Source organism: Leptinotarsa decemlineata, unplaced genomic scaffold (assembly GCF_025532065.1).
Source record: "Leptinotarsa decemlineata unplaced genomic scaffold, Ldec_3_MD MMD2_tig00026330_RagTag_RagTag, whole genome shotgun sequence".
In the NCBI taxonomy this organism is placed as follows: domain Eukaryota; kingdom Metazoa; phylum Arthropoda; class Insecta; order Coleoptera; family Chrysomelidae; genus Leptinotarsa; species Leptinotarsa decemlineata.
The window spans coordinates 9,289,060-9,303,574 of NW_027412690.1; the positions used below are offsets into that span (position 1 = coordinate 9,289,060).

Below are 14,515 nucleotides of genomic sequence, written 5' to 3' on the forward strand. Positions count from 1 at the left end.
TGAAGTATTGAGGCGCTTATTTAGCACGAACTAGCTTGGAATAATTAGGTCCAGTGGCGTCTCAATGAGTACCACAGCCAACTATATTGAGAAAAAAAAAAGAACGCCACTGACTTTCCTTGTAGTTTTTAATTTTTTCAGAAAAAGTAACTGAATATAATGACTGATTCTTTTGCTGGTATCTTTTTGGCAACACTGTTTTTGACAGATCACGCGTGAATCGTGTTTTGTGTCATTGTCAAACTTGCTCAGTTTGGTCTATAATTCGATTTACGAATGAACAACGCTTGCAATTTATTGAATTTTATTATCAAAATTCATGCTCGTCGAAGAAAGTGCATCGTGCACTTTTCCAATTTATGGGCAGTTTCGTCGGCCTACTGAGGGAGCTATTCGGAAGCTTGTGACTAAATTTCGAACCCAGTTTACATTATTGGACATCAACACGCATAAGTAGAGCGAGGACCGAGGAAAATATTGCGGCTGTATCCGCCAGTGTTCGTGATGAACGTGAAATGTCGATTCGCCACCGTTCACAGCAATTGGGCCTCTGTTACTCCACTACGTGGAACATTTTGCGGTAGGATTTGAGTGTGAAACCTTATAAGATACAGCTGTTGCAAGAATTGAAGCCACACGACCTCCCACAACGTCTAACATTTGATGAATGGGCGCTGGCAAAGTTGGAGGAAGATCCACATTTTTATCGAAAACCCGTGTTCAGCGACGATGCTAATTTCTGGTTGAATGGATACGTTAACAAGCAAAATAGCCGCATCTGTAGTAAAGACCAGCCACAAGCATTGCAAGAGCTACCGATGCATCCTGAAAATGTCACTGTTTGGTGTGGATTATGGGTCGCTATCATCATCGGGCCGTACTTCTTCAAAGACGACAGTGGCCGGAACATTACTGTGAATGGCGAGCGCTACCGTGTAATGATTGATGACTTTTTGTTACCCAAAATAGAAGAATTGCACATGCCTGACATGTGGTTTCAACAAGACGGTGCCACATGCCACACGGCACGCGAAACAATGGCCCAATTAAGAGCCATCTTCGGTGAGTTTACCTCACATTTGAGGCCCGTCCGTTGGCCGCCTAAATCATTTGATTTAACGCCTTTGGATTTTTTCTTGTGGGGTCATGTTAAGGCTCATGTCTACAGGGATAAACCAGCAACTACTGACGCTCTGGAAGCCAATATTGAAGCATTTATACGTGAAATACCGGTCAATATGTTAGAGAAAGTGTGCCAAAATTGGACCTTGCACATGGACCATTTAAAGCTGAGCCGCGTACAACATTTGCATGAAATCATCTTCAAATATTGAGTTATATTGATCGTTCTATCGATTCCAATGAAGATATCATCGATTATTTCAAATTTTTTGTGTTGTTTTGAAATTCAAATCCTATACCTCTCACAACTTTTTCGTCGTTGCTGTTTTTCTTCATCACTTCCAAAAACTATTCATGGACAACATAAAGTAAAAACTAAAAGTAAACAATGAACAACTTTTACCTTGAAGAAAATGATCAAAATGTCCACCTCTTGATAAAATACACAACTGCAATCGATTTGTCACTGATTGTCTGACACGTTCAAAAATTACCTAGAGTATTCTTCAAGACGTCACAGTTGTCAATTATTCGATTCCTCATTGACATCTAGTTCAGGAGTTTTTAGATGACCTCCAATGATATAAATCTAGAGGATCTATATCAGAACTGCGAGCTGGCCAATTTTGAGGTCGAAACCAGCGATTAGGGTAGGTGATGTCGAGATACTAACGAGAAAGAACACTAAAATGAGTTAGAGCCCCGTCGTGCATAAATCACATGTTGACTCTTACAAGTATCGTCACTTTTTCTAACAAAATGTGTAGATGATCTGCCGAAAAGTGTAGGATTTACCTGTTGATCTTGTTTGTAGACAAAATGGGCCAATTAGTTAGTCATCAATCATTCCTACCCAAAAATTCAGCGAAAATTGTTGCAAAAAATGACTTTCTCTAATAACGAGGTGACTTTCGTCGGCCCAAAAATGGTAATTGTGATAGTTGATAATAGCATCTCATGAAACTTTTGCTTCGTCTGTGAATAAATTATTTGGTGAAAAATTATTGTTGTGTTCCATCGTATGAATCAACCATCTGCAAAAATCTTGGGTGGAAATCCCGAGGAAGTGGAGCTTGGACCTGCTGTATGTGATATGGGTATAGGAGGTTTCTTTTTGAAGCTGTCCATACGGTTTTCGGGCTGACTTTCAGCTGCAGTGCACTCTTCTTGGTACTATTTGAAAGATCTTCTTCTATCGCATCAATTATAGCTTCTTCTAGTTCAGGCGTTGTTACAGTTTCTGGAGTTCCATCATCTGCATTTTTTAAAACTCCCAGTTTCACATGTAGCGTTCTAAATGTTTTAGCACATGGAATTACTCTGTTAATATATCTGTCCAGGTAAGTTCTTCGTGCTTCTTCCGCATTTCCATTTGGTAATCCATAAATGAAGTGCATGTCAGCCGTTTCAGCGTTGGTAAAATTATTCATGGTGAAACCGCTGCTAATTGTCAACTCTGGCTTTCACCGATATGACAACACTATAACTGTTAGCTGGTATGCAAGGCAGGTGTCCATGATATGCAAAGTGGCTTATTTTTTTTTCTCGAAAACTGTATGAAGAAATGAAAAGAAATGAAAACTACAACAATAAGTCAGTGGCGTACTTTTTTCCCAAATATTGTTGGTTGTGGTACCCACTGAGACTCCATTGGACCTAATGAATTCAATCTAGTTAGGCCTCAAATTAGGCTCAAGCTAGGCTTCAAATAACTGTAGCAAATTTCAACCAAATCGGTGTGAGGATTTTCTTTAAATTCAACGCCCTGTATCTCAGAAATGAAGCAGCTCCGGACATATGTTAATGAGATTTTTTTCCTTAAACGACCTAACGAATCACTCTCTGAAGTTTCGTACCGTACTTAGGAAACATCCTGAACTCTGGCAGAATATTCATCGTATTTTGAATGTAGTTGTTGATATTTACGTTTTTTGACTTTTGCGATGTTGATCAAAATAATTTTTGTCTGTCTCAACCTATATCACTTTGGGATCAATGAGGATTTATCGAATATCATCAGCATCATAATTGAAGTACTTTATTCATTTTCAGTTGTCCTTTCGACTACGTGAAGGTGTTCGATGGACCTGACAATAGTTCAGCGGTGATAGGAACATATTGCGGCCAACAACGCAACCTGGTCATTTATTCATCCGAATCTTCCCTTCTAGTCGCATTCGTCACCCTCCCACGCACTGCCAATACTCAGAACCGGGGTTTCAAGGGCATTTTTGAGTTCTCGAACTCGTTTACAAAATTAGGTAAGAATCGACAAAATTAACCAGTATCTATAATGTCTTCCAACAGGGACTTCCAAACTTTAACAGGTGACAACGGCCATGTTGTTGAAGCAACATATGTCAAATTAGTTATCATCTATTAAGTCTGTTTTGACGAATCACAATGGACGGTTATAGCATTGAACAACACGTGCAACGGCCATACTCATTCCCACATAACTTCAAATTCAATTTTATGACTCTTCAGCCAATCATAAAACTCGGTTAGTAAAAATTATCCAATACGAACCACCAATTCTTCTGTCCACGTGGACGAGCATTGAACAACACGTGCAACGGCCATACGCATTCCCACATAACTTCAAATTCAATTTTATGACTCTTTAGCCAATCATAAAACTCAGTTAGTAAAAATTATCCAATACGAACCACCAATTCTTCTGTCCACATGGACGAGTTGGTAGCGGCATTATTTCTCTGTAATGGTGTCTTTGGCCTTGGAGATGCTGATAGCTTTAACAATTCACAATACAGGTTACTTTCACTATAACATTGTTCTGATTCACCTTGTTCATTCTTGAGAACATTTCATTACTAGAAAGGTTCAATACATTTCCCCCACTATATATTTTTGAATATTTTCATTACAGATGTCGTGCGATATTTTTTTTTTCAGATAACCAGAAACGAAGCTATTCTGAATAATAATTTTCTGTTGCAGATTTCATTAAGAAAGACGGGGAACACATTCGCGGAACAGAGTGCGATCAAAAAATTCTAAGCAAAAAAGAATCCAGCGGCTTCGTTTTCAGCCCCAACTACCCCTTTCCTTATATGCCTAAACTAGTGTGCCGTTACTTCATCTACGGCATGCAGGACTCTCAACATCTGGAACGAGTCAGGTTGGAGTTTGTTATGTTTGAGATCCCGAAAGGACCGAAAGGAGAGTAAGTATCAACATCATCACCCTTCACGATTTTACGTGATAGTAATTCTGGTAACAAGTCCGGAAAATACTGTTTTCTGGACGAGTAGACAAAATTCTAGGGCGAGCCGTAGGGGTGTCTTGGAAGTCTGCGAACCAAAAAAACTGTTTTCGGACGTGTTGCTTACACTGTTTTTCCAGTAACTATGTTAAATAACAAATCAATGAGAAACATTTATTCATTACCTTTTTTTGTGTAACAAAGCTACTACAGTGTGTAATCTTCAACTGTTATGAAGAAACAATGGCAACGCGCCTAGAATGGAACCTTGAGGGACTCCTGTGTTCATGTTACATCATCAATTTTACCCTTTGCTATGTATTCTACTAATAACTGGAGAATCATTTCTCTGATGCCATAATAAGCAACATTTTAGGGCAAATTATGTGATTTTTCTTCAATTGGAAGACGTATTGTGGGTATTACAGAATGATAAAAGAACGTTGAGGAAATGGTATACAATTTTTGAAATCGTCTTTTTCATTTTTTTTGTGTGAACACAATTATATTATACTAGTACTATGTTGCTGTATCGCTGCTCTTCCAATGTTTTGGAAGAATCAGAATCAACGAACTCAGACGTGAGCAGCGTTATAGAACCATGCTTTCAAAAAATTGTTCTACAGCGTCATCTAGTGGTGAGTTACAGAAAAATTGATAGCCTAAAAACTTTATCTATGAGAAATCACTTATACATGTCAAGTTTCATCACGATCGGTTGAGCGATGTAGAAGTTTATCACTTACCAACTAACCAACTAACATCCATTTTCATATATTAGATTCCTTTAATCATTTTCTCTCACACATTCAACGAATCGTCAACAGAGAATGCAGAGAATAATGAAAATATTATCTAGTCAATATTTTCTGATGAAGTATTTGTATTACTTTCAGTTGTACGGACGGATACCTGAAAATCTACTTGAAGGGCCAAGAAACCACGGATTCGTATGACAAATTCGACTACGAGATGTGTGGTGAGGACAGCAAACCAACAGTTGTTGTCTCCGACGGACCCAGAATGGTTATTGTTTTCAGTAGCGGGGAACTGATGGGTAGGGGCTTCAAAGCCAACTATACTTTCGAGACTGGTATGTATCATCATGTTTCCCAGATTAATGTGAGATATTTTTCAAAAGATATTTTTGAGAGAGAATCATACTTATCATACCGACTGCGCCAGTTACGTATTCGACGCATAAAGATTGTTATTTGAGAAGACTCCATTGACATTTTTGGTCAATTTTGATTGTGAACATAGTTAGAGAGCAAATTCTGATTCATAATGAAAATTAGTGAATGAAGCCGATTTCAAAATTCCACGTACACATAACCGATATTCTTTGGATCCGAGAATTTGCACGTTCTCAGAATATATATTTCATAAGCGTTTTATTATAATACTTCCAATAATACCAAATTTTACAAAATACTCTTCATTATTCTGTTTTTCATGTTATTTCTCACCTCTAACAATTTTTGAATCATTTATTCTCAATCTTTTCACTTCTTGCGTTTTTCTTCTTTCTTCTTTGAAGTGATTTTTCCCATATTGGATCTATGCCTCCCAAATTTCGTGGCTTCGAGAGTGAAGTGAACTGTCAAAAAAAAATGTGTTGCCATATTTTTCAAAACCAAATATTTAATATCTGAACAAAAGTCGTATTTTCAAAACTTTCAACTCTGTTTTGTAATACTGATATTGATATCGGTCACATGATTAAAACTATTTGGATTTTTTTCAGAATACCGCATCCCTGGGACCGCAGCTCCAGATGGTTCCTGTTCGTTCACCTACAGAAGCACTAGCAAGAAGAAAGGAGAGTTTAATTCTCCTCGATATCCTTCTAATTACCCCAGTGACACGAATTGCACCTATCTCTTCCTTGCCACCAATAACGAACAAGTTACCTTGGTTTTCGATAATTTCAAAATTCGCGCCGATAGCGTTAATATTACTATTGGTTCCTATGGGTGAGTACGATGGTTGAATTTATTAAATTATCTCAATCATAGGAGCGTACAATTCAGTAGGGCTTTTCTCACTCTTATTTTTTACTATTCGTTTTATTTCTCCCAAGTTTTCAAAATCGCAGCCGCATGAGACCATCGCGTCTTCTCTTTCATTTTTTCATGACATCTTCAATATTCATGTTCACTGGAGGGATACGCACACCCGTTATTGAACATAATTTCAATTGTGATATAATAAATCGCTCACTTTCTGTTATACATTTCCTCACAACAATCAGAAATGTTTCAGTTTCTTTATTGCGTTATCCGCAACTGAGATCTCCGTTTCACAACTATACTTAATAATTCAGATGTCCTCTGACTGGTCAATTTCTTTTAAACTGATCTCTGCTCCCTTGGAGTAGTTTTCAGTATATTTCACCACTATTCTTCGTTTTAAAATGACTTTTCTGATGTGATCTTGTACCAATTTTTTACGGAACCAGATTTACTCCCATTTGATAACTGTGAATCATGGTCTACTCCAAGGATCACTATTTGATCCTCTGTTATTAACAATCTATACATCAAAACTTCACAAGGGTTCACGACATTGTCATTCAGTATTTTTCGCCGATGAAAAATAGGTCTTTCCAGATTTTCAAGTAATTGAAACACACAATGCATGCGAGGAAGTGAATGAAGATCTGAATAACCAGCGCGATTTCAAAACAAATTTGGCTATAAATCAATGATTCAAAATTGAAGGCAGTGGTATTCGGTTTGAAGAAATGATGAAAATAACATAGAAAGTAGGCGTATTGTACTTCTAAGTAATTTATTTCATGAAGTTATCCGCTCTCTATAACTCTCATACCTTTTGAAAGAATCAGAATTCGATCTGAACTACATTGAAGAACACTTCTTTTAAATTACACGATCTGCATTACCAAGCATAGGTAATACAAAACAATATAGATACTCATCTGCATACAAATCTCACATACAAAATTGTATGTGAGACAATTTGAAATCACAAAATTACGTCGGTGGAGAAAAAACTGAAAAAGGCCACTGGGCTGCTAATGACCGGAAGACTTCCCGAAGTTCTTGACACAGCTCAAGCACAGCTCAAGGTCATATGACTTTGAAAACGGGAGTTGACTTTGAGATTCGACTTATTCTCACCGAGTGACCTTGAGGTTTGACCCCACACGTCTTTGACGTTTAATATTGAATGACGTCACATGACCTTCAGTTCACGTCATGTGACTTCGAACATGAAGTTCGCCTTTGAAATTGGACTCTGCCCTCCACATCGAGTCGGAGTGGAAGAAATACTTTTTATAACAAATATGTTGCTGATATTTTGTTAGGTCAGTCTAATATGATATAGAATGATTTGAAATCCCTGGAAGAATCAATAGAAACAATTCAGGGATTTCGAATCATCATATAGACATATTAGAAAATGGAAGTCCGAACTAATGAAATGCACCATGAAACATTGTCAACCACCTTCAAACAAATATGTGATGCTAATGTTTCGGTTCAACGGAGCGTTCAGTCTGCAATAAAAGCCTGGGGATCATATGTGACGTCTGCCATCTTTCAAAATCAAGGTCGAGTAGTGGGAGGGTTCAGAACCGTCATTACCACCCTACTAAGAATCCTTTCAATTCACACAGATATCGACTCGCATACTAGCTACTGATGTTATACCAATCACTATCGAATATTTTGTCAGTTTTGAATTTTTCCTAATTTTTGTTGTTTTCTCTTTCTTTGACTAGATGAAAGAGTGTTATTTTGTAATTCCTCAACGAAGAGAGGTGAACTTATATTCTTTAATTGCATTTTTGCAGAACTACAATTTGCCAAGAGGACTGGATCGAAATCTTCAACGTGTATCGCGACGGCACCGAAACGAAAATCGGCAGGTACTGCCACATGTCCGCGCCCGGCCCCATCGAGTCCAACAGGGGGGCCACGGGGCTGAAACTTGTCCTTCATTCGGACTCCGACGGGGTCTACAGCGGCTTCAAGGCGCGCTACAGCTTCGAACTGGCCAAGTCCATATTCGGGGATTGCGGCGGGAACGTCAGCAGTCTGGACTACGGAGTGATAACGAGTCCCAATTTCCCGAAGGATTACGGGGCCCCGTCGAAGAATCAAGCGTCCAAGAGCTGCAACTGGTACGTAACCGTGAGGCCGAAGTACAAGATTCTGTTGGTGTTCGAGAAGTTCGCGGTCGAAGGGGACCCTTCAGGTGAGTTGCAGTTTCAGCAGTTTTAGCGCTTGTAGGTGACTTTTTACAAGTTATAACTGCCAGGGAAATAAGTCAGAGAATTATGTAATTGATTATATCAAAATAGTGCTACAAATGTGCCACATGTAACGTAATATTTCATGGAAACATTTAAGATGGGAGAACATAATACCACCGTTAAATTTCGTGACGACTGATTGTAACCTGAAATTGTAGAGGAGACTTAATGTGATTTCTATATGCACATGTCCCTATCCTTAAAATTCTTTCTCTCCGCGGTCTACCTAGTCTGTGCAAAGTCACCTTGATCGACCCCTGGATGTGGAAAGTAATATCCTAAAACCTGTTCCTTTGTTTACCATAATTAAGAAAAAAAAACGTTTACTTGCTGGCGATTATGGACTATACGTCACATGGCAAAAAAATCTACAAAGAAATAGTTCCGAGAACTAAGATACGATTGGACTTGCATGAGGACTTGCTGGCCAAACTTCGATGTTATGGCTTATCGGATCATCTAGCTTCCTAAAAGAACACTCCATTTGATTTTCTCCAAGAAGATAAATGTTTTCGAACCGGATATAATAATGTCAAGTCAGACAATTCCGCTTACTGCTTCGATAAGTTTGTTGAGGATTGAAATGGACACCAATTATGTCTTGGCACAATCATGTCGCTAGAATTGCAAAGGTTGCTCCTCAAAAGTTCTCAACACTGTTCCGAACCAGAAAACTGTACAAACCCCAACCACTTATGATGTCAGGACAGACAATTCTGCTGTCTGCTTCGATAAGTTTGTTGGGGATTGAAATGGACACCATTTATGTCTTGGCACAATCATGTCGCTAAAATTGCAAAGGTTGCTCCTCAAAAGTTCTCAACACTGTTCCGAAACAGAAAACTGTACAAACCCCAACCACTTATGATGTCAGGACAGACAATTCTGCTGTCTGCTTCGATAAGTTTGTATTGGATTGAAATGGACACCAATTATGTCTTGGCCCAATCATGTCGCTGCAAAGGTTGCTCCTCAAAAGTTCGCAACACTGTTCCGAATCAGAAAACTGTACAAACCTCAACAACTTTTGATGTCAGGATAGACAATTCTGCTTTCTGCTTGGCAAGCAAAAAGATGTAGGTACATGAAATACAAATGAAGCAGAACAAATTAATGCGGATTTTGTTGTGTAGTGGACGTACACCAATTGAAACCATGTTAGAAACACTAAATGTGACTGAACGTCGCTCAAGTTCTCACTTGGCTGGATTTTTGTCTAGTTTTTGGGTACTCGTTTCTAATTATTACTCATTCTTTTTGAATTATCAAGTGAAAATAATGAAATTTTCCGTAGTTATGAAGTAGCCTTATTAATTGTGTTCAAAACTTGATATCAGGTAGAGGTTGTCCGGCTGCTGTTCTGAGGTTATGGAACGATTTAACGTCGACGCCAGTGGAACTTTGTGGAGAAAAGGCACTTGGTGACAAATCATGGCAATATATCTCAACATCGAACGCCATGAGGTTCAGGTGAGTCAATATTTCATTAAAGAGATTGATAAAATATCGTTTTTCAACTTGAATCAATTGTTATAAATAGTTAAAAAATTGCTTTACAAGTAATTATAGTATTCTGTTCGTAACCTTTGGTGTAGTTATGAATATTAGTGGAGGTTTTTCCCAACAGTAAATCGTTATTTTAACACTTCGACACGTATTTCGATCACCAAGTGATTATCTTCAAGAAGAAGATTAAACTGAATCTTGAAGATGACTACTTGGTATTCGAAACACGCATCAAGGTATGAAAATAATGGTTTGGTGTTGGGACAAAACTCCAGTGATATTAATTAAACTTTTATTTCTATTATTTCTAAACAAACAGCAAATACTCGCACACTACCTATAACGATCGCTTGTTTTTAGCAAACAACCAGAAACGCATATGCTATCATCAGTTTAACCAACATTATGTGTAGTCACATAAGTACACATGAGGTTTCATACCAGCTTTGTTCAGGAATAGGTTTCTATCTATATCGACTGATAAACTCACGTCAAATCTTCAAAGGTTTGCTGTATTCAGACGGAGAATATTTTCTATTGGTATCATACATCTTTTTTCAGTTTGTGCCGTATATTCATTCCACCAGGAAATATTGTATCTCATAACATAACACAAAATAACATGCCATGTCATGACATGACACGACATGACACGAATTGTCACGTTATTCCATTATACGACATGACATGACATGACATCACATGTCATGACATAACACGACACGTCATGACATAACATACATGACATGGCATGAGACAACATGATACGGCGACGATATGATATGACACGACATGACACAACACAACTCGGTATGACACGACATGACATGACAAGACAATATGGCCCGACATAACAAGACACGATAAGACATGACACGACAACACGTGACACGATATGGTAACACGGTATGACACGTCATGTCATGGTATGAACGACGTCACGACGTGATATGAAAAGACAAGACATGACAAGATATGAGACGAGATGATCAGCATGACAGAGACATGTCACGGCAAGGCATGGCATGACACCACATGACACGACTTGACTCGACACGACTTAACATGACCTGTCAAGATATGACACGACATGTCACGATACGATATAGCACGATATGATACGGCATAGCATGTCACATGAAGAAACGATAAGACAAGATGTGACAAGACGTGGCGCGACATGTCACGATACATGTCACGACATGACACGATACAACAAGACATGATAGGGCATGGCACGACATGACATGTCACGATATGAAACGACGTGACAAGGCATGACACGACAATACAACATGAGACACCGATACGATATGATACAAGACAAGACAAGATACGACATGACACGACATAACATATAGCACATTCCGTGCATGATGTGTTTTTTTGAGTTACCTATATTGATGTATTTCCAGTTTTATAACGGCCGATAAAGCAGTGGGCGCGCAGGGATTCAAAGCCACTTGGACCGAAGTTATCGAAGGGCCTAGCTGCGATGAGTTCCAGTGCTTGAAGTCGGGTTTTTGCATCCCCGATAAGCTGCGGTGCAACAAGATAAATAACTGCGGATCCGACGACGAGTCGGACGAGGCGGACTGTGAGTGACGCAATGGTTGATAATGCTTTAAAACTGATAATTCTCCTGATTGACAATGTAGAGATTTTTCAATTCATTTTCAACACTGGTACACGACTTATTTCTATAAATTCAAGAAGAAACTAATTGGGAAGTAATTTTCATAATTCCCATCACTAGTTATTGTGTCAGTTTCCATCTAATTCATTTTTATACCTGCCTGGATATTTCTTCAGATTATTGAAGTCATCTTTTTCTGGATTCACTGCTATTTTCATTATTTCGTTGCCGATTGAATATTGAATAATGAAAATATTCCTTCATTCTGAACACACTCATCAAGTAGTCTCATCAATTCAATTATATTATTAACTATTGTCAATTTTCAAATCGATAGAAACAGTTTGAGAGAAATATCACAACTCTTTTCAACATTTATACTACAATACCAGATATTAGTCTCCAACAGCATCTTTTTGTATGAATGGTGAAACATCTACTTCAAATAGAGTATATCCCATCGTGCTTTCCAAAAAATAATGAATTTGCAAATGTTTTGTAGGCTGTTAAATCTGTTCTACAAAAAGTAAGATTTTCCTTCTTGTTGAAAGAAAGCTCCCTATAACTGTAGACTGGCTCAGGAATGGAGCAATCGATAAACACTGAGAGCGTCATTTTTTTATATTTGCTGATCCCAAGGTCTGTCATCGTATTTGGTATTTACTTCAGAAAATTATTAAGCAACTGATTTCAAAACTTTCGATTCGAAAACTAGAATTTTACTATGTTATTATAACAAACAAAAGTAGCTGAAAATCTGTACTTTGTCATCAAATATCCGAAATGTGATGAATATTTGTTTATTGATTGATTATTCAGTTCATTGGCATATTCAAAGTTGGTTTGGTTGAGTTCTTCGGATTGTTAAACAATATCAAGACTCATTTCATTCAAGAAAATTATCTTGCCCCCAAGATATTGAATATGCTCAATCACAAAACTATTTTGGAAACTTCAGGAATCGTACAACTAACCATGATCACAATTTGAAGCCATTTTCTCGTAACTCTTTCAAATCCGTTGGTTTTACGACATCCTCCGCATGTTTCCACTATACACTAAAAGCTACAAATTTTTCACCTACCTGTTCATCAATATACTTGGCATCTTATTGTGTTTCATGGAAAATTCAAAGTATTGAATCAATTGTTTTACTAATGTAATCGATCTGGGTGTTCGTTCTTTGGAACCAATAATGTATATATTTGAGTTTTCTGTGGAACCTATTAATGTGATATTTAAGGAAAATGATTGTTAGCTGGCCAATGTTTCGACAGTAATTGCAATTTCATTTTCTATTTTCGACTTCAATCCATCATTTCTCGATTTCATGACCATAAACCTAATTCAGTCCACAGCATGGCAGATACAAAGTATGTTTGTTTGAAGGTGGTTGACAATGTTTCGTGGTATATTTCATCAGATCACAGTTCCATTGTCTACTATAATATAAATTGATTTGAAATTTCAAGTTATGTCACGGCGTATCGATTGTTATCACCCACAATTGTCTTCGGGTGATAACTTGACTTATTCCTCCGAGATCCGACTATCTATAGGCCTCTTCTCTCTCTCCGCTTCATTGTTTTTAACGGGAAGTGACCGTTTGGCGGGAGTCGGTCGTTTTTCGTTTGATCACAGGTTTCCATATGTTACGTATCTCTACGCTAGCTTGACTAAATGCGTTGTTGGACAACATATACGCGGCTTCTTTGAATTTTCTCTTAAACCAGTGTTCCTCTTTGTAGATGCTTTCAGCTTGAGCCCACTTGATATCATGTTGATGAGCCCAAACATGCTCTGCCATTCCGGATTTACTGGTTTCTCCTCGCTGCGTGTGTTTTTTGTGCTCAGCAATGCGAACATTCAATGGCCTCTTAGTTTCACCGATTTATGATTCTCCGCAGTCGGAGGGTATCCGGTAAATGCAATTCTTGGAATCGCAGTCCGCGTTTGGTTGCCTAGTTTTTCGTGAGGCTGCTACGGATACTGTTTCCAGATCTGAAGCAAGTCTTGATGTTATACTTGGACCCAATCCTTCGTAGGCTCTCTTCCTTGTGGAGCTCTTGCTGTCTCCTAGCTGAAGCCTGTTCTACCATCACTCCGGTGATACAAAGGAAGGTCTCGAAAAAGAACTAGGCATCATCAAAATCTACCTTCAACGAAATGGTTACTCCAGAGTGATGGTAGAACAGGCTTTAGCTAGAAGACAGCAAGAGCTTCACAAGGAAGAGAAGCCTCCACAACTAGTACTTGTACTTCCGTACATCAGAGGATTATTGGAAAGGATACGAAGGATTGGGTCCAAGTATAACATCAGGACCTCCTTCAGATCTAGGAACACTATCCGTAGCAGCCTCATGAAAACCAGGCCACCAAACGCGGACTGCGATTCCAAGAATTGCATTTACTGGATACCCTGCGAGTGCAGAGAATCATACATCGGTGAAAGTAAGAGGCCATTGAGAGTTCGCATTGCTGAGCACAAGAAACACACACAGCGAGGAGAAACCAGCTCATCAACATAATATCAAGTGGGCTCAAGCTGAAATCATTCACATAGAGGAACACTGGTTTCGGGTAAAATTCAAGGAAGCCCCGTATATGTTGTCCAACAATGCATTCAGTCAAGCTAGCGTAGAGATACGTAACATATGGAAACCTCCAATCAAACGAAAAACGACTAACGTCCGCCAAACGGTCATCTCCCTCTAAAAACCAATGAAGCGGAGAGAGAAGAGGG

The 14,515-nt window shown here is 38.5% G+C and overlaps 1 protein-coding gene across 7 annotated transcripts in view; it reads left to right on the plus strand.

The window, feature by feature from the left end:
* Positions 1-14,515, plus strand: part of LOC111503217 (cubilin) — a 278,475-nt gene that overhangs the window by 231,573 nt on the left and 32,387 nt on the right. For all 7 annotated transcript variants that reach the window (XR_012467349.1, XM_074182953.1, XM_074182951.1 and 4 more), the window contains 7 exons: positions 3,175-3,383; positions 4,084-4,309; positions 5,245-5,441; positions 6,096-6,324; positions 8,169-8,572; positions 9,968-10,100; positions 11,552-11,733. Coding sequence is in view for 6 of the 7 variants with exons in the window: in XM_074182953.1 (XP_074039054.1) it covers positions 3,175-3,383; positions 4,084-4,309; positions 5,245-5,441; positions 6,096-6,324; positions 8,169-8,572; positions 9,968-10,100; positions 11,552-11,733 (1,580 nt within the window). In the remaining variant the exon portion in view is untranslated. The remainder of the gene's footprint in view (positions 1-3,174; positions 3,384-4,083; positions 4,310-5,244; positions 5,442-6,095; positions 6,325-8,168; positions 8,573-9,967; positions 10,101-11,551; positions 11,734-14,515) is intronic.